The 27,426-nt window shown below is 34.3% G+C and overlaps 1 protein-coding gene across 1 annotated transcript in view; it reads right to left on the bottom strand.

The window, feature by feature from the left end:
* Nucleotides 1-606: 606 nt before the first annotated feature.
* The window catches only part of LOC148950425 (uncharacterized), an 81,535-nt gene continuing 54,715 nt past the window's right edge, over nt 607-27,426 (bottom strand). Inside the window, exons 5-7 of the mRNA XM_089091600.1 lie at nt 14,571-14,831; nt 4,964-5,234; nt 607-1,197 (exon numbers count right to left, since the gene is read on the bottom strand). Of these exons, the coding sequence (XP_088947726.1) occupies nt 1,160-1,197; nt 4,964-5,234; nt 14,571-14,831 (570 nt within the window). The 3' untranslated portion in view covers nt 607-1,159. The remainder of the gene's footprint in view (nt 1,198-4,963; nt 5,235-14,570; nt 14,832-27,426) is intronic.

Here is a 27,426-nt window from a genome sequence, read left to right as displayed (position 1 = left end):
AATATAGGTGACAGAAAACTTTAATTTATTTAAATACTGAAACGAAATTAATATATATATATATATATATATATATATATATATATATATATATATATATATATATATATATATATATATATATCTTTGTAGAAATACTCGTAAAATAGTAAATGCAGATTTCAAGCTGGACAAGTCTTCATCAATTTTTTTTTTTTTTTATTTCACAAAAAAGTGCCTATGATGGAACTACTTTCATATAAAAAAAAAGAAGTCAAATTGTGAAGCAGCTGGTAATGAACTCATCACTTAGCAATATTGCTTTTTAACTGAAATGGTGAACGATCAGTAGATAAAAAAAGAAAATAGTTTGCATGAAATCACAGCACACACACCAATACTGCATTATGAGTTCGTCTAAAAAATAAAACAGCTACTAGCAAGGCCTTATCCAGGCGGGAGAGGAGGGGGTTTAAAACCCCTCAAAATGTTTGCCCGACTCGTCAAAACGTAACAAAAATGAATATAATCCAATTTTTGATGCACTTTTGAAGTTTTTTTGTACCCCCCCCCCAAAAAAAAATCCTTGTGTAACCCCCCCCCCCCCCCAAAAAAAAAAATCCCAGATACGTCCCTGGCTATTAGTCTTATAAGTCGCATGGACAGATTCAAAAAGCTTTTCACAAGCTTTTCAAATTTACATAAAAAAAGATCTGGCCCTTTAGAGGAAGAGGAGAAGTCAAAATCAGAAGAGTATTTTGTGACTTTTTTCATTTTGAAATTTTCTAATAAATCCCCAGCCTGAGTTCTCTTCTTTGCTGACCTCACAGTACTGTCCTTCAGTATATGCATGAGGCGATCGCAGAGTAGTGAACAGAAAAAGATTACGAGTAACAGATTATTAATAGACGTTATGTTAGGCTGCAATACAGCATATTATGTACTTTTGCTATGAACGAAAAAAATGGAGAGTAAACCGTGAATAAAATTACTATTTCTCAATTGATATCTTTTTGAAATGAAAGTAGCTGCAACTAACATAGAAGAATCAGCAGAAACGCAGTTTTGGTTGCTGAATTCAGCTGCTTTTCCTGAACGATGAGAAGCTTGGAAGAGCATTCGAGTTCGATTACTGATAAAGTTGCTTGCCTTAAAAACCTTCCACGATGACTTCCCCCTTTTATTTGACAACAATGCAACTGACCATTGCTTGATTATCTGGAAAGAAGAATATGAAATTATAGTATAACTTCCCTTAATATAATAGCAATTTTAAAATATCTTACACATTTCTGTTGTATCTGAACTAAAACGGAGAGACAGATGTTTAAACCATCTGGAAAAGCGTCTTGGAAAAAACAAAAATGTTAGCATAAGCCGAACCCCCTTCCCCCCAAAAATTAAAGATAGAAAAAATAAAATATATTCGTTATATGCACCCTATATAATGAGTATTGTCTATAACGTAAATATCGATGAACAAGCTATGTTCTCAAATGAAACTTAATTGTTTCCGTTCGAATAAGCTCTCTCCAATATATATATATATATATATATATATATATATATATATATATATATATATATATATATATATATATATATATATATATATATATATATATATATATATATCTTCGTCGCTCCATCAACAATGACGATATGCCACCAGTCCAGGTAATTTCTTTCTCATTTTATAAACTGTGTAATCACCATCTGAGTCTGAAGTTGGCCCAAACAGAGGAGGGACTATGCAAAAATTCACAAATTAGGAGTTAGCAAAATTCTCAACTCAACAAAATAAATAATAAATCTACTAGTTCTAACAAGAGGAAAAACAATGTGCTACTCCTGCGAGAAGTTCAGCAGACGTCACGTATATCCTTGCACGTTCCAGAGACTACAATAACAAAAGGATGAGAACAAACATACACAATGAACCTGAAGAAGCTCCCAGATTACACAAGAAGAGACCAAATTAAAAAAGCGAGCAGTAGAGAGAACATTGTTTCTTAACAGTGAGAAATTAGATTTCAAGCTTCACAAAAAACAATCAGTAGGTGCACGTTCAAGGTGTTAATTAAAAAGGGAATAGCTTGTTGATCCGAACTTGTTTGAAAAGAAATTGTTTTTTCCCATAATTTGTAATACTGTGTACTGAATTACGCTATTGGATTAAAAAGGCACTATGCTCCGCGACATGTATTTTCAGTTGAGTATAAAATATTAGAGAAAAATATGTTTTCATTCTTTTTCTTTTCAAATAAAATAAACAGCCTTGTTTCTTTAACTTAATAAGAATCTAATTCACATTGAATAAAAGAATACGTCAATAGTCAGAAGCGAACTTGTTTAGGAATAACACCCTTTCATAAAATATATCTATCAACATACTTAGTTTTAACTAATATTGCGAATGGAAAAAAAGATAGAAGACATAAAATCTCATGTAACGACTTTCGAATTACAACAGGCAAATTCTAGAGAAAGTAATTTATCTGATAATAGGAAATATAGTTTTTTTTCTGATTTCCGATTTCCCCTAGTTCCAAGGTCTTATTACATTATTTAGCAGTTTAAAACTTTCAATTCTATACGGCCAAGCTTCACGATGACTTTAAAATTACCGAGGGGCATTCACTTTCAGAAATTACGTACACAGGGTGGCACGTGCCAAGCGCGGTGAAAACTGTGCTAAATATGAAGGAACCTGTGATAAGCATGGCGGAAGTGTGTGACACACATGGCGTTCTGAAATCTATACCAGGTGGCAGAAAGTAGGCATCCCCTCGAAAATTACCAAAATCAAATTATGGGCACAGATGGAGGTAGACAGAGCCGTTCAAAGGTGTGGGGGAAGCTATTCCCGGCGCCATGGCTGGGGGGGGGGGCGGCTGGGGGCTTGCCCACTTTGATCAAATTTATCACTTTGATTCGTGTTTTTTGCTTATATTTGAGTCGGGAGGGGGACTGCAATTAATTTTTTCCAGACACCTCCAACCCTAGGAAAGGTTCTGGATATGGAATGATACTGAAACATGAATTTAGGGGTGGGGTGTATGGAGTTGTGTTCGGATAGTGGTTGTTACCCTGGGGGTGTTTGAGAGAAAGTGATGGTATTTTTTTCTTCTTTTTTATTATTGTTTTAATTAGTCTAGGATGCTTCTAGGAATATTTATGTAGTTTTTTTTTTTTTTATTACTACACTTAAAAAAATTAAAAAGCTATCACAAAAGGGTTAAAATTTGCTTTTTTTTTAACACCCATTTAAAAAAAAACTAAGAGTAATTCTTTGGGAATTAGTTTTTTTTGGAGGGGGGGGGGGGATGTGAGGGGGGTATAGGACTGAAGAGAGGAGCGGGTTGAACGGGTGGGGGTGGATGGAGTTCTGCTTGGATGGTGGTTGTTACCCTGGGGGTGTTTGAGAGAAAGTGATGGTATTTTTTTCTTCTTTTTTATTATTGTTTTAATTAGTCTAGGATGCTTCTAGGAATATTTATGTAGTTTTTTTTTTTTTATTACTACACTTAAAAAAATTAAAAAGCTATCACAAAAGGGTTAAAATTTTCTTTTTTTTTAACACCCAGTTAAAAAAAAAACTAAGAGTAATTCTTGGGGAATTAGTTTTTTTTGGAGGGGGGGGGGATGAGTGGGTTATAGGACTGAAGAGAGGAGCGGGTTGAACGGGTGGGGGGGGATGGAGTTCTGCTTGGATGGTGGTTGTTACCCTGGGGGTGTTTGAAAGGTGATTGTCTTTTTTCTTCTTCTTTTCTTTTTCATTATTATTTTAATTAGTCTAGGATGCTTTTAGGAATATTTATCTAGTTTATTTTTATTATTAATTTAGGATAACATTAGGAATTTTTATGTAGTTAATCACTACGCGTTAGCAAAATTTAAGTTTTTCCTTAGCATAGTGATTTATGTCTGTAATAGTTTATATTTTTGTTTATTATGTAAAGAAAAGTAAAAAAAAGGTAAAAAAAAAATCAAGTTATAAAATTATGAAAAGACAAGATACGCCCTTTACAGAATTTAACAAATGATAATATAGAAAAAAACGGGTATAATATTCTAAAACAAAGCAATGAAAGAAAACAACAACAACAACTTTAAATAATAAAGTAATTTGAATATTTCGACTTCCGGAAACCGTTCCGGAAGTCCGGAAGCCGTTATCAACGGGAAAAATAAAGAACAAAATGAAATAAGCTAAATTAAACACAAAACCTAAAGAAAGAACCAAAAACCCACATCTTAATAACTTCCAATAGCACCATACAAATAACACTGACGATACGCCCTTTGGTTTTAGGAAAAATAAATGGAAATCGAAAATATTTTTTAGTTAAATGTATCTATAGTGTAGATAAGGATCTATGTTATTACAATGAATAACGATAAGAATTACGTTATAGCAATAATAATTAGTTTCCTAAGCTTTTTTGTTTTTTAATTGCTGGAGCATGAAACTGTTTCATTTAGAAGGTTTGATTTTGAAATAAAACAAGATCAAGTCCAGTTTTTAAGCTAGACTAGTTTTCCATGGCCAGGAAAGGCTCCCTGGCCATGGAGCCTTTCGAGGGGGATTAGGAGTGTTGTGATTGGATTGTGATTTTAATTCAACATTTCATTACACTTTAGATTGAAAAAGACTGGAATGGCAGATGTAGTTTTATCAAATCGCCATTCTTAAAATTAAAAGTAGCAATATTTTTTACAAAACGCTACAAGACTTTCCGTGTCTTGTGACATTTCTCGGTCAGCATAAATAAAACTGACTAAAAAAAAAGTGCGCCAAGTCTTATCAAGGAGCCATCAATTTCTTCTTGGGGGTTGTATAAAAGATAAACTTATAGATTAACACAATTTAAAGAAATCATTACGTTACATATTTCAAGTCCAGGAAGTCTAGGAACTTGTGATCAATAGCTTAAAAAAAAGCAAACAAACACAAAAAAAACAAAAAAAAACACCAACTAACCTGGAATAATTTCTGGGATTTCTTTAGATTTTTCTTTGCTACATATCAATCTTAAAGCAAGAATACCACATATGATAGCCAATTGCAGGCCAGCAAGAACCATTAATAAATTTGGCAGCATATCTTTAACTATAGGGCTTTTGACTGAGTCAACGACCACATCTTCATTCTTCATATAATTTTGGATGGTAGTTGTTTCCAGAATTGAATTTTCTATCCAAGTATCCGCAACTATAGAGGGGCTTTCTAGTCCATAACCCACGAGGATCACCTGTAATATAATATGATATGTATAAGTAAATAGGGACGAATTTCGTAAGCCTTTCAAACCTACATGTATTAAAACTAAAGATACAAAGGAAACAAAATAATAAATATACATGTAAACATATTAGGGTACTTTTATGTTAAACGCACTCTTTTATATAGTGCTAATTTGGTTAATGCTAATGAAATAAAATAAAATAGGATTAATATATTATAGTTAAGAAACGAATTTGGGCTATATATTTGCACATTAGGGAGGAGGTGGGGGTAAAGCATAGCATATATTAAATACGTAGCCAAACCTAACATAGGTACCTTTCTCTCCCCCTAAACCCCCAAAAAACAACAGTTTAAATATCGTCAACGCATTGAAAACCACGCTAAGCATTCATTACTGTATAGCAGTGTCTTGACTTAACCCATACAAAACGGGTTTTCTGTCGCGTCTCCAGTTTGACATATATAAAAGAGTGCGTTTAACATAAAAGTACCCATATTAGCAGTCCAAAATGTAAATAAATATATTCTAAGAGAATGCACAAAAATTTGTTTCAGGGGTCCCAAAAATCCTTAATGCACAACCCAAATTCGTATGGGCCAAAAACCACGGTACTGCCAATAAATCCACAACACACTCGAGAGGTTTACTCAGTTGAATCCGGTGAAAAACTGGTTTACCATTCTCTATTCGGAGAGAATGAGCATAAGTTCACTGAAGTAAACTACATTGTAGCTATATTTAAATTAAATATTTAATATTAAGAGTTGGTATTTTGGTTAGGTTATGTTAGGTATTTAATATAATGTGTTCTAGGCGGACCGGTTTCCGTAATTCTAAGTTGTAGTCCCCATAATTTTGATACTAAACTACTATATCATATTTTGTATTATGTGATATAATTATAATATATATATATATATATATATATATATATATATATATATATATATATATATATATATATATAAATATATATATATATATATACATATATATATATAATATTAATTATATAAAATCAAAATATGATTTCATCATATTTTGGTATATTTCCTTAGGATTAAACGAACTTCACTTCTCGAGTGTGTTCTGGATTGTCCGGGAGTACCAAAACCAGAAACATCCTCAAGATTTGACCAAGCCCCCCTCCCCCACCCGTGTGCATGTCCATAGATTTTCACAGTTTTAGGTTGGATCATTTTAAAACTGCCACACTGATGGTCTGAATAACAAATTTGGATTTATTATACGAGTTATTTTTTGCTTTTCTTCTTAGTCTTAGTACTATTTTTTATGTTTTCATTTTGCCTCTTAGTACTATTTTATGGACTATCTTCAAATCTAAGTTAAATCTCGATTTATAGTCATTAAAAAGTTGGATAGTTTATGAGCCAAAATATTAGAAGTATCCTATATTAGAATAAATCTACGACAAATAATTCATCATATCTGCATTGAGAAAAGGACCTGTTTAACATATCATGCACATGTCACAAGCACCACGACTCTAAGATACAACCTTTTTATGATAGAAATTTAGTGTTTTGGGAAATACAACCAGCTAGGAATCTAAGGATGCCGAAATATGGCGGCTCTTCTTGTGGAAAAGGTTTAAACAGATTGTTCCAGCTCCAGCATGAACTTCCGTTTTTTTTTTTAATCAGATATCCGTCTTTGTAAAGCGCTGTGGGGACCAGCAGCGGCTATGCAGATTCCCAAGTTTTGCCGATATGTTGTCAAAATCAATGATTTGAGTTTTAAACACAGTATAAACATATACAAACAGTAGCAAAAATCTTATACTTTCCATTGAAGATTTTGAAACATCTAAAGCCACACAATCTAAACCACTCTTCATGACCCTGCCTTCGCGCACGCGCAATGATAAATGTTCATCACATCACGACTAGAAACTATTACTCTGACGGTCTGGGAACTTCCCAAACAGCGCGCTATGAATGTGTTATGTTTGAAGAAACATTTCGCTAATGTTATATGTTTATACTGTGGTTGTGGTTTTAAACTTCAATGACACATCAGCACAATATTTTCTTCCATTAGCAAGATGTGACGAAATTGAAAAATCGTAAAGAAAAACGAGGATAATTCCAGCCAGAGAAAAAAGGAAGAATACATATATTTTGATCACGACCTCCGCTCAGCCGTCCTCTGAGAACAAAGTCAACAAAGAGTAAAACCGTAAGGAGAGAAGTCCTAAGGACAAAATAAAAACAAAGCAAACCTCAAAAAAGGTATTTGAGACTTGTTTTATTTTTATTTTGCCTTTAGAAATTACTTACAACAAAATAAGAGTTTTTCGTAACAAAGTTATCTACTGCAAAAAAATCTGCTGGACATCTTTCAATCCCCCCGACGATTCCATGTTCTTTTGAAGACTTGTACTGGTACATTGAACATTCAATATTTTCTAACATCAAAGCACTGATCATCGATCATTTAAAAAACCAGGGAGACTATTCGATATTTTCTTGAAATTGAAAAGGATGATGCCCGGAGAAACTGGATTTTGGTTTCTTTTTGCAATAACAATATTGACAGAAACATTTCCTGCCAATTTGACAAAGAAATTACTTGAAATTGCGACGAACCTAACCTTGAAAGCAAGAGTGGAGAGCAACGTGGAAGATTCCTGACAGTACGCGTAACGCATACTAAGACCCAATTTATACACCATCGTCAGCACTATTTCCTTTTCCATGACGTATATCTATGAAACTACTTTCTCGGTTTAAATTACAACATAAACAGAAGTATGAGGCAACTTCAACATTGAGGCCGTCTGCAGCATCAACCATTGAATTCAATCTTTGACGTCACAAAAAGAAACCAAAGTATTCTATTGGAAAGGTAAACACAAGCCAATGATGAAAATAAGTACTTTAAACACCCGCTTATGGGGGATACAGGTGCGAAAAGCGTGAAGAACCACGGACCTAGATTTGTACTGGTGCATTATATATAACACGAAAGAAGTCAAGTTTGGTTAATGCTAATGAAATAAAATAAAATAGGATGAAAATATAAGTTTAGAAACAAATTTGGGCAATATATTTGCCCATTAGGGAGGGGGTGGGGGGGGGGGGGAAGCATAGCCAATATTAAATACATAACCTAACCTAGGTACCTTTCCCCCCCCCCCTACCCCCTAAACCCCAAAAGACAACTGTTTAAATATTGTAAACGCGATAGAAATCACGCTTTGCAATCCAATATCTCTTGCAAATACCCGTTTGACGGGTTTCCATTTGTATTTCCTTGTACAGTCTATAGCGCTGTGTTATATATATTGCACTAGTACCCCTAGATTACACCGCGATGATAAATTAAGTTCCAAGAAACGAAAAAACGTACTTAACTGACCACAGGATTAATATCTCGAAAATTAGATCTACTCCGATTTAGTATTTCCAGGGTAGTTTCCGCGTAGTAAGAATAGTTGCCTGACAAATAAAGCTAAATGGAATGTCCTGTTTCCTTTTGTTATTTTTTTTTCCTTTTATTGAGGGTTTTGGAAAAAAATTACAAAAGACCTTCATCACTAGATTGTAACCCAAATAAAACAGGATTGCAGCTAATTATGATTTTTTCATACTTGTTATCAGCATAAGAAAAATGTACGTGCTAATTTCATACAACACGAAAATTAATTTCCATGCTTACTTGATCCATATTTAACAAACATCTGAAAGACCGGGAAATAATTTCATGCCGAAGGCTTTCTCATTCTGAGATTAGCCTCCTCAGTTATATGAGGTATTATGCCTAGGGAAGGGAGGAATAGGCAATTCATTTTATGGGAAATTTGAAGTCAACCAACTAGAAATTTAATTTCCAACGGCATTAAAAGCAGAGCTTTACTTTTTGTTAATTCCGAAACTGACAAGTTCTTAACACAGCCCTCCTATAAAAAAAATTCTTGTTTTAAGCTGTAAAAAACAGTAGCAAGGGAGCTTAGAAATCTTTGGAATTTCACTTGAAAGAGGTGTGAGGGAATACTGAATCTTCAAACACAGGTGTTAAAAAAGGATACAGTAGTTAAATCTGAAGAAAAACAGAAAAACATTATATACAGTTTTGCTATATTTTGTCGAGGGTGCACTACACTTTCGGGTCTTATATTTTGGTTATTCTCTTTATGTTTCAGTATAATTATCTATCCACCTATCTTAAACAAAAATTAGTGCAACCCCTTAGAGGTGCGTTTTGCCCAAAATGGATATTTTTGCACCCCGCCGATATGTTCTGTTTCAATTTCACGCGTCAGGACCGGTACAATGGCTGCGTTTAAATATTTCAAAGGAGTCGTTGAAAAGTTTATCTATTAAATGTACAAGATTTAAAAAGGGTACTGGTCAAGAACCCTGTCTGTCCCCTGTTTATTCTTAGCCATAGAGCCTCATGAGGGAGTCTATGCTGAAATGTTTTTTTGGTGAATTTAGTGGTTCAATAAATTGATTGATTGATTGAAGCTTAGTGTTTCATAATATATGAGTAAAGGTAAATTCATAGTAGTTTCTTCGGTGAGAGGACTTTTAAACAAAGCGTAAAAAAACAACAATTAAATGAAAAAAAATACGAGATTGTTTTTTTAGATTATAAAAGATCTAGATTTCAAACGGGAGCCCATGCGCAGCACCCACACCTTTTTTCTATCTCTTCCTATGTTATATGTTCCTGAAACAGGCGCTATCTTACTTTGAAACTGGGCAAAAATTATGTTTCTAATGGCAAAATTCTTGTAGGCTATTGGTAGCGTTACCGTATCTCAATCCAATCCCTTGTTCTGAATGCTTATTTGCCAAACAAGTTTCACACAAAAGTTAAGGAAACAACTTGTTTGGACAATATTTTTAAACCTCAGGTATCAAATGAATGCCCTTGCGATATTTACGAGATGAACTCGTATTAGAAAAATAATTTTTTGCATTTTTTTTTTGTTTTGGAAGGCCAATCTACCTCAATGAGTTAACTGTTTCTTTTTAGTTCTCCAAGATTTTCATTAATAAACGACATTGTATTTGTTAGCCATTAAACATGTTAAAATTTCGACACTACTAATTTCGACCGCGGTACTTCAACAGACGTAATGATATGCAAATAGAGGAGACTGGAAAAGCTAAAAAAAAAATTTTGACTGTTGGTAAAAACAAGTCGTTTATACAGGAAAGTTTTATTTTACAACTTCAAGATAAGGCAAACAATTTTAGTTTCAAAAGCTCCCATTTCCAAAAATTTCCTGTAAGTTAAGATATTAGATTTCGAAAAATTAGATGTATCCTGAGGACCAAATAAGGATTGGGAAAACAGATTGATTCAATCAATTGTTTTTAAATTTCATTTTAGTTCGATAACAAATTATCCATATGCTGCCTTTAAAAGTACCCCACTCCATGTAATTATTCCCTTCCCTTAATTTGTTTTGTGTATCGGTTTCAACTGTTACACATAGCCTAGTAGAAGAGTTCTTCGTACGCTATTTTCACTATGGGAATTCCGTATTAATGAAAACACCTATATCACTTGATAGTTGTCATTTTCGTTCCGTTCCGTTGCTTTTTCAGCTGGAGGCATTATAGAAAAATAAAAACAACAAAAAAGTATGGGGATTTAGATATTCCAGGAAAACATTCTGATTGAAAATAACAACCAAAAACTTTGTATGGGATAGTAGATTTATAATCAGAGTTGAAATCGACAAAAATTATCCAGATTTTGAGAATTAAAAATCATGGTTCTTAATCCTGAATTTCTAAGTTCTTGTTTTTCACTATGTGGAGAAATTCTTGTTTCCAAAAAACACTAACGTATAAAATTCCAACTGTTCTAATAAGTTCTTTTTTATTTTTATCAAAAGATTAGCTATTAATAAATACAAAAAAAAAAAAAAAATACCCAGAAACGGACAAACCTATAGAATGTTATTGAGTATACGAATAACAATGAACACACTAGAGTCATAGATATATATGGATTACTCGAGGGAAAAGACTTAAATCAAATAGAATTTGATGCCTTGGTTGATTTAAAATTTCTGGAAAGAGTCAAACTGATTCAGTCTGACCAGATCTGCAACAATTTCTTTTTTTCTGGTCATTTTTAATTTTGCACTGAAGCTGACAAGCCATTAAGAATATGATTCGCTGGAAAGATATATGTTTGACAGAGTGTGGTTCCTATGGTCTTCTGAAAAACAGAAGAACTATTTGTACGGGCAAAAGGTGCATTAGCTCACGTTCCCAAACAGATCCATCTGGTCAAAGCTTAGCCAACAATTTTGCTCAGCAAAATCTTAAAAACAGAATCTTTTTAAGATTTTGGACTTGATTCTCCGAAAATCAGGTCAGGCGGTACAATTATTCCGAGAATTTGATAGTCTATTTCCAAGACTGTATATATAACGCAGTATATAAATAATAGATCTTTATAGATCTTAATTATCTTTATACAGTGATATACAACTTCTAGTACAACCTTAATAGCTTAGTTGTTTTCATTGGAATTACAAAGCCACATCTTAATCGATGTATTTGGCAGCTTTTGAACTAGTTTTTCCTTCCCGCTAGTGATCTGTAAAGATCACTGTAAGGATCCACCCACTAGTGATCTGTAAGGATCACCCCTTCCAGTCCCCGTACGTAGTTTGGACGTAGTCGCTGATATAAATTATAGAACTAGCAAAAAATATGGTGTATTATCCCGACCACACTCAAGAAGTCAAGTTAATCATAATTAATCATAATGAAATATACCAAAATCTGATGAAAATACAATACTTTAGTAACAAAATTATAAAAACTACAACAAAGAATAATGGAAAGCAGGCCGCCCACAACGCATTATATTAAATACATAACCAACTCTATATATTAAATATGTAATTCAATTGTACCTTCATAGTAGTTTATCTCGCTCAGGCTAAGCTAATTATCTATGATTGCAAACTGAGAAACCGGTTTTACTCACATCAAGAACTTGAGTGTGGTCGGAATATTAAACAACTACCGAAAACAATATTGGGTTGAAAACGGAATCTACTATTTGTGGCTTTACTGTGGCCCTCCGTTACTTTCTATAGCGTAAGTAATTCGTGCTCATTCCGTTTTAAGCTGAATAGGGCCCTCCTCTTAAGCTGAATAGGACCCTCCTCAAGCTGAATAGGGCCCTCCTAAGTCGAAATTCTACTACCAACAAAATGAAATGTTTATGTAACTAGATATGTATATAGGCTAATAATTAACAAAGGATGCTTCAAGAACCGGAAAAAAGAAAAAAAAAAACACAAGAAAATACATTAAATGTAACAAGAGGATAAGACAAAAATGGCTTACACTTTTTCCCCTTCAGAACCTTGTAAAGCTTGGCTTTCGGTTCACTATTAAATTTGTAGCAATTTGCCGAAATTATTGTACTTCTTATGGTAGAATTATTCAAGGGCAAACATGGTAAATTGACACTAGTTGTATTTCGGAACATCGCTATTATATTTAATTGTTAAGTTGCGATTTTGGAAAGACGCCCGACACCATTAGACATAAACATCACCAAATCGTAGGCGAAATTAGTATGTGTTTCAGAGAACCGACAAAAGTATCAAAAATGAAAAAAAAATGCTTTCAAATAAAATAAACAAATTTCAGACGCAGCAAGTTTATATATAATTTTCAAATTGCTCAATTTGCTAAAATATTGAGAGAGAAATAGTAAAGGAACTATTATAACGCTTATTAAAATGAAAACTTAATTAAAAACAGCACACTCGGTTTTACCCTTTGAAGGGGAGGGGGTATTAGTGTATCTTTCCAAAGAATAAACTTCTTTATTTAAGCTTCGTATTTAATGTCCACTCTTTCAGCTTTTACTGCGAGAGTGCCAAAGGATCATTCACACAGAGCTTCGGAAGAGAAAAGGGTCATCTTTATCTCCTCGTTTGCTTGTGTGATTAAAGGGATTAAAATATTTAGCTCTTATGATAGAAATATCAACTTCCCCGTCAAGTTATTTTTATGAATGAGTTTGTACCAGGCTCATATACAAAGAGAAGCAGGCTTCGGGTTCTTGCACTCTTAAAGATATAGGTTTTGTACGAATTTCCCCGTATATTTCCAACGTATTTCAACGGTTCACCTGTTTAGTTTTTTTTTTTTTCGGTTTTCAGCCTCAAAACATCTCCCCTCTCACTGCTCACATTTCATTCCATGTGCAAACTTGGTCTATAGTACCACCCATATAATACATGTTCGCAATTTGTGTTGTTCCGACTTTTCATTTTCTAAATGTCAAGTAGGAAATGGACTTGATCCTTTAATAGAACCCCCATATCTATATTAATATTGATGCCAAAGTCAGGCATATTATCAATTAAATTTACTGAGCGTGTAACAAAATTGCTATTTTTCATATGCTAGTTTTTTAATAAAATTACGATCCATACACAAAGATGTTACATATAAACACACAAAGAAATTACAATAAGGGTTTTATTGTCTAGCTTTATTGTTTAGAATATAAAAATGGGAAAGATACACAAGTAATTAACAAGGAAAACATGGCTTTTTATTTCCAGATATGGGGAGCAAATTAAAAAAGAGAATAAAAAAAATATAAACACTGCAAAGTATAGATAAATTTGCAAGAAATCTGATATTTCAGGGGAATTTGGAAAGGTCCCGAAGTCCCCCCTCTACATATATGTCCCTGTTCTTACGTATTATCCAGAACACACTCAAGAAGTTTACTCTGTTTGATCTGATTAAACCGGTTTTTTTCTCGCATTCGGTAATAATTAGCGTATTCTTTCGTGAAATAAACTACCATGCAGGTATATTTTAATTAAATATTTAATATATAGAGGTTCCTATTTAATATAATGCGTTCTGGGCGGACTGCTTTCCATAGTTTTTTGTTGTAGTTTTCATAATTTTGTTACTAAAGTATCAAATTTTCATCATATTTTGGTATATTTCATTATGATTAACCTAACTTCCCTTCTAGAGCGTGTTCTGGATGATACGTAAGTACCCATGTTCCTCTTAGTCTAATTGGTGGATTCTAAGAGTATCCTGTTCGAATGCCTTTGCTTCTCTGATTAAGCTTTTAAAGCATATTTCAAGTCAAACCTGCTCAAAATGAATAAGTTTACTTCGCCAAATAAGTAGAAGCCAAATAATAGTACCACACAATAGTTCCACACAATTATATTTTTTCATTTTTGTACTATGCCACTAATTATAATATATTGACTTACGAAAATTGAAAATAAAATTAAAAAAGCACGAATTGTTCACATAATCAAGAATTTTCCTAGCTAATTATAATTACCTTGACCAAAACTCTACAATCGGGCCACATTGAAACAGTGGCACTTGTCGCGTCTGTCACTAACTGTCCTTCCAAATTATTTGCTTCGCAAGACCAATGAAGTTTATATTTCCCAGTTGTGATTCCAAGATAGGACAAAACAGGGTCAGCTGTATATATGTCTAATCGTGATGGTTGCCGTTCCTCCCATTTTAAAGAGCCCTGAACAATTGAACCAAATCGTTTCACCGCAACCAGCGAAATTTTCCAGTCGAAAGCTACCTAAGGAAAAAAAAAGGATTAGACTATAGGAAATGAAGAACAAAAACAGAACTTTGCAAGAAAAGAAGAGAAAAATAAATGAGTATGACAGTAATATAAAAAAAGAACTTGCGTGTTTCGTATTTGCATATCGGTTATAGAATTGACATAATCTTAGCTGCTATATTTCATAAAAAAAAAGAACAGAAAGATAGTCAGCATTTGCTTCGGAGAGGGATGATGCTTCTGTTATGTTTTAGCGAAAGCAGGAGTTCAGAACGAAGAAGAAAAGAAAAATAAAAACTCGTTCCTGTCTCATATTTAGATATCGTATATAAGACACTTTAAACCTTTTATTTTGGGGTCTCCAATTGCCTTCAAATGGCTCATAGAAACTCATAGACTATTTGAATCCCCCTTATTCTATGACTTTCCACTTTAGTTCTGCCCTAGGATGAATGGATGGATGATAAGACTATCTATCAACAAGTGAAATAACACCGTTTTTATACAATTCTGAAAAGGGCCTGTGCCAGCCTTGCCTCTCACTCAGACTGTCTGTCTTGGCTTTTTCTCCAATCAAATCTCCAATTGAATTAGCCATGGCTCTTAACTATTTCATCACTTGATTTCAATTGGTAATAGAACAACATTTCAATGATTTTTTTGCAAGGGAGGAGTCCTGGCCTAGAGTCCAGGGTTAGGTAAATTGTATCCTAACTGGTGGTAATATTGCTCTCCCGAGGAGATATTAAGTGGGACAAGACAGCCAAGACAATAAACCAGCAAATCCGATTAAGAAGAAAAACTGCTATCTCTTTGGCCGTCGGCAGGAGAAAAACAGCCATTTGAAAGCCATCATCAATCTGTCACTGCTTCAGTGTATTTTAAAGCATCTGATAGAGCATGAAAGGCTTATCAGGTTATCAAACTTCAAAACCCACCCAAAAACGGAAAACGACATCCGACGCTTTTAACAGTGAACACGATGAGATACAAATCTAAAACGTCTGAAATCATGGAACCTATAGCGTCACGCAATTAAATGAGTATAACCTCAACTAAACTAAGAAAAAAGAATTAGTGTTGTCATTGTCAAAACATGATGGTTTGACATGAAAATAAGCCGCACTTTCTTTTTAGTTTATTAATGTAATTTGGAGAAGAAAACAGGCGACCCGAAACTGAGTTAAGGATGAAATTACTTTCGTAATCAGAAGACAAAAACACGACTCAACCATTTAAACAAGTTCTTCTGCTGCTTTTCCTTCTCGATTTAATTAGTAAATACTGTGATCGAAGAACGTTTTTTCAGGAAGTAACTGATGTCCAAACTTTATCTATGTTTCGCCAAAGGGTGGCAAAACAAAAAATTATTCCATGGCAAATCAATAGTCGCCTTTTCTTTTAACTTACAAACTACTGAAGATAAGGTTATTAACAGAGCAAAGGAGTTTCCTTTTAAGGCTATTAGCTGAAATAAAATTAAGATTGATTGAAAGATGGAGAGGCTGGAAAGATGCAGAAGAAACAGTAGCTGGGCATACAAAGAGATAGGAAAGAGGGCGGCATTCTACAGACGACAAAACACGGCAAGATGAGCCAAGCAGGCTCTCAGAAATGTGGAGGTGGAAGATGTGGAAGGTGGAGGTTCCTCATAGCCTATCCCCAAAAGTTGCCCATTTTTCTTAGAACCTCCTAGTTTCCTAGGGCTTTAACGAACCTGAGCCACTTGGAGATAAATTCCTTGTGTGTCCCTTACATGAGCAAATTTTCCAATACCTAGGCATTCAAACTTTTCATCATCCCTCAATAAATTTGTTCACCCCCCTCCCCTCTTGGGGGTTGTTATATATAATTATCTATAATATACATGGTGGTCCGAATTAGGCACACAGCCGATCAATTCGTATTTAGCTGTTCTTGTTTTTTTTTTCCTCGGGAGTACAGTCAAATCTCAGTTTTTAAACTAATTAAGTCGAGGATGGAACAAATTGAACTTTACGATTTACTTTCTTTGATACTGATTGAAGTCTTCTGCCATTACAAGAAAAAAAAATCAATAAATAAAAAAAATTGCACAAATTGACGTGCTTTCATTAAGGACTGGAGGGCATTTTAAGTTTTATACATTATAAAAGAGAACTTAGCGACCATAATTTTTTTTTCATGGATTGTGAACTACTTTTGAACTGGGTAGCTTATTCGCCATGGAAACCTTGAATAGACTCAAACGGAAATGAGTCTACCAACTATAGATAAGAAAGAACAAAAGCATAGTTTTTTTTTATGAGTAAGACCCCTCAGAAAGTAATAATGAGCCCTTAAAAACGATGGATTGTGTGCACTCATGGTTTCAACGCTTTTTTTTAAACGTACACCCAAACTAAACTACATTGACAATTCATCCATTCTGGTTAGCACCTTGACATGTTTTACTAATATGTAAGACCGTTATTGCTTCAAATCAAGGAAATTCCGATTGCAAATACAATTTACAGTTGGATAAGCCTTAAATTAAGAAAAAAAGTGAGACAGAAAGAGGGGAGGAAGTAGGGAAACCAAATGAGAGACAAAATTTTGGTAGTACAAGGATATTATTCAGGATGAGGACAGAGCAGTGGTATCAACTCACGGGAATTAAGGGAGGAGGGCAAAATTATTTTTTATAGTCTTGGAGGGGGTGACATTGTTTTCTTTTTCAATTTCTGTTATGAAAAAAAAATCGATGAAAATAGAAAAATTGTTTCTATATCTGAGGTAGACTCCCTCACCACAAACGACGTCACAAGGTCAGAGCTGTCGTGAAAACTATTTTACACAAATAATATTCAAGTTTACGATTTTCGCTTTCTTGCATAGTAGGCTAAGTCTAAAACAGTAACGAATAATCGCCTTCCTCCAGAACAGGATAGCCGATTTATACGACAACAGCAAATTTGCTGGGAGTTCTATTGAAGCCACTGTTTGGGGTGTTCGTACAACCTACGGATATAATATTAAGATAAAAGGATTTGACCATGCATTTATTGTTCTCATCTTGCGGCTAACTGCAATGGGAAACGCAGAAGAACAAAGACACCTGATTGCAGCTTTCTCTAATTTTCTGGGAGGAAACAAAACTTGATCCTAATATGCAATTACAAGACATATAATTTGAAGCGATCTAAATTTCGACTCGGTTTCGTACAACAATGAAATTTGAGGATGCCTTTTTTTAGCATTTCATCAAAGCGTGTTGCCAATTTTTAAGGCTTTGACACTATAAATGCAGTGACATCTTGGGACGCCCATGATAGTCTAACCTCAAAAGGCCAATTTTATGTAATTTATGTGCCTTACATGGGTTTACATAATGAAAAAGCTATTTGAATCTACATATTCACAATGACTTTTATGGTTATTAGCTTGTGAAAGAAAAAACAAATTCTTACCACTGTGGGTACTTATTATACTATATACAGAGGGTCTTCGAAGTTATTGTACTCAAGTCACATAATATAGATGGTTTTTATTTGTTGTTGTTGTTTTTTTTTCGCAAGTTTCACATGAACATTCGAAAGAACAAAGGTGTTAACCACCATTAGTTTCTTTTATATAATAAACTCAGTTTTTCTGATTTAACACAGGTGCAGATTTTACGAAGACCTGTATATTACATTCACATGGTAAAGTTTCAACAGCTTATTAGTCTTTCAATTATTAAAAGTTGTGAATCTATATTCGCTTTCGGACTTTTTAGGCTTTGCTGGACAAGCTTTGTCAGCTAGGAATGGAAAGATCAGGATACTTCCGTGTTATAGCGACCACACCAAAGAAGTAAGGTTACGTTAACCATAATCATTTTAATAAGCAATTCAATCTCCAGATTCAGTAAGGGATTTAGGTATTCACTTTGATAACCAGTTGAAGTTTCACAAGCATGTGTCAATAATTTCGTGAAATGCTATTTACAGTCTGCTTCGGATTAAGAGAAGTTGCATGAAATTTAACCTTCACTCTTTTATGACACTATACAAGACAATATTACGCCCGGTGGTAGAATATTGTTCCTCTGTGTGGTATCCTACATGGAAATGTGACTCGCAGCAAATTGAAAAGGTTTAACATCGGGCATCAAAGTTTGTGCCATATTTGAGTCATTTACCGTATCAGCGTCGACTGGAGTGTTTGGGACTTCCTTCTCTGGAGTTTTGACGGGTTAGGATTGACCTGATCAATACGTTCCGTTTTATGAAGGGTGTTGATAATGTGGACTGGGCTGATTTCTTCAAACTTAGTCATTACTCAGACACTTGACAAAACTCGTATAAACTGTATCAGCCACAAGTGCACAAGCAAATAGGCCAATGTAGCTTTTGTTAACCGTGCAGCAAAACTTTGGAATAGTTTACCTGATACCAGAGTTTCTACTCAAACAAGTGCAATCATTTAAGAGTGCTCTTGTTGAAACTGAGTTCTATGAAAAACAGTTTCTGTAATATAGTTGTTGTATAGCTGTTTTTTCACTGATGAATATTTTTTTTGTTTTATTTTGTGTTTTTCAGTGTTGCTGTTTAAGCTGTAATTTTTTGTGTTTGTTATTCGACAAGCCTATGACTTCCTCCTTTATTGGATAGAATAAAATAAATGAATAAATAATGAAATAAACCACTTCTATTATATTAAATAATTAAAATATACCTGCATAGATACCGTTTATAGTCAGCTAAGCTGACTATTTCCGAATGGATACATAAAACCGGTTTCATTACAGATCAAGAATAAAGTGTGGTCACTATAATACGTAAGTATCGGATTAGGATTCATAAATCCTTCCGACGAGTGTTCAACAGGTATGTTGAACCCAGCACGTGCCGGCACCTCGAGTTCTAAAATCTTTTCAACGTCTTCTACAACATGATTTACCTCTTTTTAGTACTTTTTTTTCAATTTGCCACCTTCAAAAACGAATTCTTGCGTCGGTGCCTGTTTTGAGCCTACATATAAAGTAAGCAAAGGATAGCGGGATTCGTTTTTGATGTCAGAAGCTCCGTCGCATTAAAAAAAGAAGCCAAGGTTAAAAACAACTGAAGAATCATCTTGCTATGGATCCTATGAACATCAATCGGGAAATAGACTACCTCTATGTTAAACTAGAAAAAATATTTCTGTTACGGCTTTTTAGACTCAACAATAAAACAGTAAATGGTACTTATGTGTTATAGCAACCACACTGTTGTTCTTGATCTGAGCAAAACCGGTTTCTAAGTCTGCATTCGCAGATAATTAGCTTAGTCTCAGTAATATAAACTACTATGCAGGGATATTTTAATTAAATATATAATATATAGAGGTGGTTAGGGTAGTTATTTAGGTACTCTTCTGAAATACAGGACACATGCGAGAAGTGAAGTTTGGTTAACGCTAATGAAATAAAACAAAATAGGATGAAAATATAATAGTTTATGAACAAATTTGGGCTTTATATTTGCACATTGGGGGGGGAGGTAAAACATAGCATATATTAAATACGTAACTTAATCTAACCTAATCTAGCTATCTTTTAGTCCCCCTAGACCCCAAACAACTGAAGCTTAAATCTTTGTCACGGACTGAGCAATATGTCACGATGCAGCGGAAACCTGTTTATCAATACCGGCATTGAGATTTCAATGTGGTTTTTCTTTTTTGTGTCCTGTATTTCACAAGAGTACCGTTATTTAATATAATGCGTTCTGGTCAGCCTGCTTTCCATAATTTTCTGGTGTAGTTTCCATAATTTTGTTACTAAAGTATTATATCTTCGCCATACTTTGGTATATTTCATTAGGATTAACCTAACTTCACTTCTTGGGCGTGGTCACTATAACACGTAAGTACCCAATAAATATATCCACCTCGGGCTATTTGAAAGATAATTTGTTTTAATGTAACTTTTATTTAATTCAAAGACATAAAAAGGATTTAAGTATGAATTGTTAGAAAAAGCAATACTTTCTGGGGTGAAAATACGGCCATTGTTATCCATGTATCTTGCTGAAGTAGCATTTGAGCCTTTCAGACACGAATCAAACCATGTCCACTTTTTATGTTATTTAGGATGCTTGAAAAGTACTTGACTTATCTTTAACTGTATGCACTAGAAAAGGTATTCTCTACAAGCAAGGATTAATACAAAAACGTTAAAAAAAAGATTAAACATTGAATACTGAATCATTTTTACCACCTGATTTTACAAAGTCTATGTCCACATATACTAGACTTATGTTTAAACCCATTCCTTATTCTTACACAGATAAGGAAGCATAAAAAATCCAGAAACATTTCTTTGCCAGATGATAGGTGCACAAAAATAAAACCAGAAAGAAAGACAGTGCTGGTGAGCTCCTAAAACTAAAATTTCCGCCGTCCTATGGACTTGGACGCGGAAATTGTACACTACGTGGAAATCCACGTCCAAGTCCTATGGAATCGGACGCGGACACTACTCCTCTTGTTCACAGCCAAACATTTTCAACAAGACACTTGATGAGAAGAAACAACAAACTTTCAACATTTCACAATAAAATTGTTCTTATTAAGGTTAGGTAGCTCGGTACTTGTGCATTATACGGGCCCAACCGTTATATACTGTATAAGGAAACCAGACACGAAACCCACCAAACGGGTATTTGCAATAGAGAATGGAATGCAAAGCGTGGTTTTCATTGCGTTTACAATATTCAAACTGTTGTTTTTTGGAGTTTAGGAGGGGAAGGTACCTAGATTAGGTTAGGTGACGTATTTAATATTTGCTATACTTTACCCCTATCCCCCCACCCTTAATGTGCAAATATATAGCCCAAATTTGTTTCTAAACTATTTTATATTCTTCCTGTTTTTTTTATTAGCATTAACCAAACTTGACTTCTTTTGTGGGCCCGTATAATGCACAAGTACCAGTAGCTCTATATGCCGCAAAAGTTAATTTTCTGGATGCAACTTCAAAACCAAAGAATCTGTTCCTCCTCATTAAAGTTGGTCTTGCATAGGAACATCATTTTTTCAGTTCGAACAAACTTTCTTGATTGTCCCTCTTGAAGGGACTAGGTTCACCATGAAAACATGTCCTATTTCTAGATAAAAAGACTCTTTGGTGAATACAAGCTAATTATAATCACCTAGGCTAACCTGTTATTTAGTGTTGCCAAGGTTAACATGTTTGATTTTAACGATTAAGAACGATTTATATATTATTGCGATTGCGAACGCACCGTGAATAAGGATAGAAAGTGCGTAGAAACTTTTTTAGAAAGCTCTCTTTCTGATCGTTTACAAGCAGAAATTATGATTCCCTTTATTCTGAACATGCAAATATGACTTCTTCTTAATTAACTCTTAGATTCTGATTTATGTTAGGGTCGAATTTATTACATTTCAATTTACTTTTGTGTTAAGTAGAAAGACCGTAAACACTAGAGTAAATCGCATTATCATCATCGATCTGTAATGCCAATTTTAGTGACATGGAATATAGATCTGAACTGAAAAAGTTAAAAAAGGCCATTACCACTTGAAGTTTTTTTTTTCACCAGGAATATCCTTTTTTAGTGCGTTCAATACGAACGGACGTGGGAGCCTCTTGACCTGCGTCCCTCCCCCTAAAAAGAAAATGTGAAGGCTCTTGTGATTTCTTCCAAATTTCAAAAACTTTCATTACTTCACTTTTTTTCCTGCCTTACCCCCCCCCCCCCTCCCAGGCGTTGAGCCATCCATAAATTCTGCTTATGTGCTGATTTTTTATTACTTGGATCGTCAGAAATACGAATCTGGAATGCGACAGGACATCGCTTCAATAGCCAATAAATAAACTTGGCTGAAGCAACGGTAATTTTTGATAATATATAATTTATAAAAAAAAACAGCTTAACATTGAATTCTTTTAATTGTGAAGTTTTTTTGCATATTGCTTCTGTAACTTTTGTATGTTCAAAGTGATCTTTTTTTTTAAAGATTGTATTGGCCGCAATTTTTAATTCCGAAGTCACTGAGTTTCTCACGAAAGATTAAAACCATTTCATGAAAGGATTAAACTATATTCAGATGAATAGTCAGCCGTTAGGTACCAAACTAAGAAGAAGAAAAAGTTTCAAATGAGGCTAAGATTAAAGCCCACAATTGAAAGATACAAGACAGAAGCACATATGTTTTTCTTCAAATAATAGGCAGTGTGTGTGGGATCTATTTTGCGCTTAATGAGTTGTAATTTAGGTGATAGCGAAGGAAGTACTATGTCAAATGCAAGAAGTTATGATACTAACAAAAATATGGCTTCCTTTTGTGGATTTATTCTTGACAGCTACAAAATTGAAGCTAAAAATTAGAAGAAAATTGCTCCCATCAAAACATTGCGGATTCTGCCTAATTATAACCTTTTACAAGAGAAAAACAAGTCTCAAGATGCATATATAATCTACTTCGAATGATTTTTACGACAGTTCTACAAGAGCTCATTAGAGAGTAATCTTGTCAATTTAGACAAGCTTTGGGTGAAAATGTATATTTCTTACTTCAAAAAGAACCTACTCGTAAATACAATATATAAAAAAAGTCGAAACTATAACTAGAAACTTGTAGGAGACGTAAAACCTCCTAACGATTAGCATGAGTAACTTCCAGGAGCGGAGACTGACTCGAGTATCGACAAAAAAAAAACCACGTTTGGGATTTTTTCAGTGTGATCATAAGCCAAAACTAGCGTAATTGGAACAATAGTAATGTGTCTGACCTCAGTTTCTGAAAAAAAAACATTGTGAAGCTTGAAATAAAAAATGCTAAGAAACACCAACTGTTAGATGGCGTTGACGATTTTTATTTGTCAAACCACCGCCAATTTCCTCCCTTGTAATCTATCCATACTATATGCCTCCTATGCAGACACGCTGATTCACTCTCGAACCCTCATCCGTTGGGGATAGCCTTTCTTGCGGTACATCTAGCTAAAAACAATGAAAGATAACGCGTTTTGGCTTTGTACGGTCAATCGACTTGTAGGAATCTCTGCTGATTTCTGGAAGGCTTTGTTTCAGACACGGTGACACACTATCAAGCCCTTTCCCAGGGGATTGGCTTTCTTGCGGGAAGTCTAGCTCAAAACAATCAGTGTAGATAACATGTTTTGGCTTTGTACGGTCAAATGATAGTAAGATTTATTTGTCTAGCCACGAGAGAACACGACGAATACTAGAATTAACACGCTTTCCCAAGAGTAAACAATATGTGTAAACATTAAAGAGCGAATATTAGACTTCTAGTTTACAATTAATATCTAGCTCCCAGTTCGAATAACATTTGACAAAGATAATGTATATATCAATAAGATCAGAAGTGTCAGAATGGGACAAAAAGCAATAAAACCAGTGTTATCATCAGTATTTACATAGTTTGACATCTCAATGCTATACGATGTCATAACAAGATCATCCCACTATCAAAACGCAATCATTGTATCAAGTGACAGGAACGTAATCTAGGCTTCAAATTCCACATGATTGACGTGAGTCGTGACAACGTTTAACAGAAAAATCTAAGTTGGTACCTACTAATCTGATTCTTCGCTTCTGTTTTACTTGTTATCAAGATTAAAAAAAAATGACATGATGTCAAGACATGGCTGTTTCAGAAGAAAACGAGGTACTTTTCAATTAGCTAGTACCCACGAGTTTGGTTAATGATAATAAAATAAAACAAAATATGATGGAAATATAACAGTTTAGAAACAAATTTGATACCTAGGGACCTGTCCCCCCTAAACCCCAAAAAACAATACTTTAAATAGTGTAAACGCAATGACAAACCAAGGTTTGCGGTCCAATTCTCTATTGACAGAAACCCGTTTGAATAGTTTCCTTTAGCATCTTCCCGATACAATATATCGCGTGGGTACCAGCTAATTGAAAAGTACCGAGAACGATCTACAAGACTTGATCGACCTTCAACCAAAAATTATTGTTTATACATCTTCTGACTCTTAAGAGGAGGATGGGAGGTGAAAAACTGTAAAATGAACTGTAAAACTGTTAATCAAACTGTACTGCCACAAACTTAAATTGGTGGTGTGTATTTTAATTTATTAATAATTCCCATATAGAAAAAAATATACAAGCAACGAAATCAGCAAAAATTTCGCATAAGATGACAGTGGGTGGACAAATAAACGTAAGTCAAGTTCGAGCTTCCTATGTAGTATATCCAACATTGAAACAATATCCAAAACCACAAAAATTATTCACCAAAAACTAGCATTTTGTCCATGATTGAATACAGAGGAGAAATTTTAAAAATTTAAACATTATACCAAAGTTCTATTCAAATCATCAATCTTAAGAGTCGGGGAAACCTAAAACATCAAGATTGATCAATTTGAGCCCTGTGCAGTATCAATTTTCGGAGCCCCAATTGCTATTATTACAGACCAAGAATTGCATTTATGTAATTCATCTGATTAAATTTTATTATATAGGTGTTTTTATGGTCTCCAATATGATATCGGGGTAAATTATCGGTTCTATCCCATTATCAGGGCCTATTGGCTTAATCACTATACACTGGCAATGATAAAACCCGTTTTGTGACGTCTTAACTGTTGTAGAGCAGGCAATGATAGCAAGGTTTTCATTGCGTATACGATATTAAACTGTGGTTTTTTGGATTTTAGGGGGGAATGGTACCTAGGTTAGGTTAAGTTACGTATTTAATATATGCAATGCTTTACATATATATTTGCCCTAATGTGCAAATATATAGCCCAAATTTGTTTCTAAAGTATTAAATATTCATCCTATTTTATTTTATATCATTAGCATTAATCAAACTTGACTTTTTAGAGAGGCCCGGATAATGGGATAGTACTAAATTATCTTCATGCAGCATGAGGGATCGTTCTGTGCTATATTTCCGTACTGCACAAGGATGGCAGAGTATTGACGCAGCTTTGCATTTTTAGGTTATGTCTGCACTGACATACAGGGCCCTGAAAAGCCGTACATGCCTAGAGCCACCATTGTGGGTTAAGTAACCCAATGCACCCTTCCTGGAAACCTGAGAAAACTGTGACTGAAAATACATTTGTTTCTTATTCTGACTTCCTCTCCTCCCTGGATAGATCTTCTGATCTCTATAAGCCGGACCTTCTGGTACACACCATTCAGCTCATATCTAATATGGAGACGGGAATGAATCTAGAAGTGACTAAAGATACCATATGTGTAATTTTACTTATGTAGTCTAGTTTACAAGTTCCAAACCAGTTGAAGGTAATACTGAGAAAACTGAGTGCCATTAAATTATCAAGGGATAAATCCCTCATAAAAGTAAGCAGCAGATGTGGAACTACATTCTGGTATGCACTTAAATATGTCTCAAGATTTACACCAGGACTGGCATATATATTGAACCTTTTATTGACTTGTTCTGAACTAACAACATCTTTGTTGGGAATCACTGAATCGTAGACGTGATAACATATCACCCTCACTTATGCTACTGCTAAGAGGACACCTTTGTCAATGGCAAACAAGGGTCATTCAAAAGGGATTTGTTTGAATAGACCTCGCGCCTTTCGAGTTTGCATCTAAATTAGCTCATGTTTCCTAGATTCGTGTTTACCAATCAAACTAGAAAGAGAAGTAGATAGAATAAAAGGAATAGTAAATGTGAACGTGCATATAAAATGTGGTAAAAGCTGGAAGTTAGCCTGATGTCTACCTAGTCAAAGTTTCGGTAAAGCTACTCGATACCCTTTTTTATGTCTTTTCATATATAATAATCGTTTTACTCGCAAGTCTGATTTGAATCCCATAAATGGACCCTGCAACTTTATTTAATTCCAAGACTTCCATTGAAATCATTTAAACAGAGTGGTCTTCACGACTCAAGAGTTCAGCAAACAAAACCCATTTCAACAAAGATGAAAACGCATCACGATATGATAAACTACGAAAAAACATTATTTTGGACTAAACATGGAACCATCAGGAGAGGGGATACATTGTCAGAGTAACGACTATTATATTGAAAAGAGCATAAAACAAGGGATACTATCGTCGAGTAGTGACAGGAGTGAGGTGTCAATTTAGGGTCCGATTCCAGGATTTAAATTATAGCTACGAGTGAAACTATTACTATATTTGGAATGAACATAAAAAAGAAACGGTGCTACTTCGATATACCTACTCTTTTATATACTGCTAGTTTGGTTGATGCTAACGAAATAAAATAAATAGGATGAATATATTATAGTTTAGAAACAAATTTGGGCTATATATTTGCACATTAGGGGGGGGGGGGCCAAAGCAGAGCATATATTAAATACGTAACCTAACCTAGGTACCTTTTCCCCCCGCCAAAACCCAAAAAAACAACACTTTAAATATCTTATACGCAATTAAAACCACGCTATAGATTGTATTTCTCTAAAAACGGGTTTTTCGTCGCGTCTACAGTTACACATATATAAAAGAGTAGGTATAAACGAAGGAGTACCAAAGAAAAGAATCATGTGCTCACCTCGTCCATACGTAACTATAGGTGTCGTCTCCAAATTCACCACACATTCAAGCACTATGATGTGGCCCTTAGCGACCAAAAAATAAGC

This window comes from Artemia sp. Qi Xiang Cuo, chromosome 7 (assembly GCF_049724085.1).
Source record: "Artemia sp. Qi Xiang Cuo chromosome 7, ASM4972408v1, whole genome shotgun sequence".
NCBI lineage: Eukaryota > Metazoa > Arthropoda > Branchiopoda > Anostraca > Artemiidae > Artemia > Artemia sp. Qi Xiang Cuo.
The sequence above is the reverse complement of the archived record's forward strand: the minus strand, read 5'-3'. Positions and strand labels throughout refer to the sequence as shown.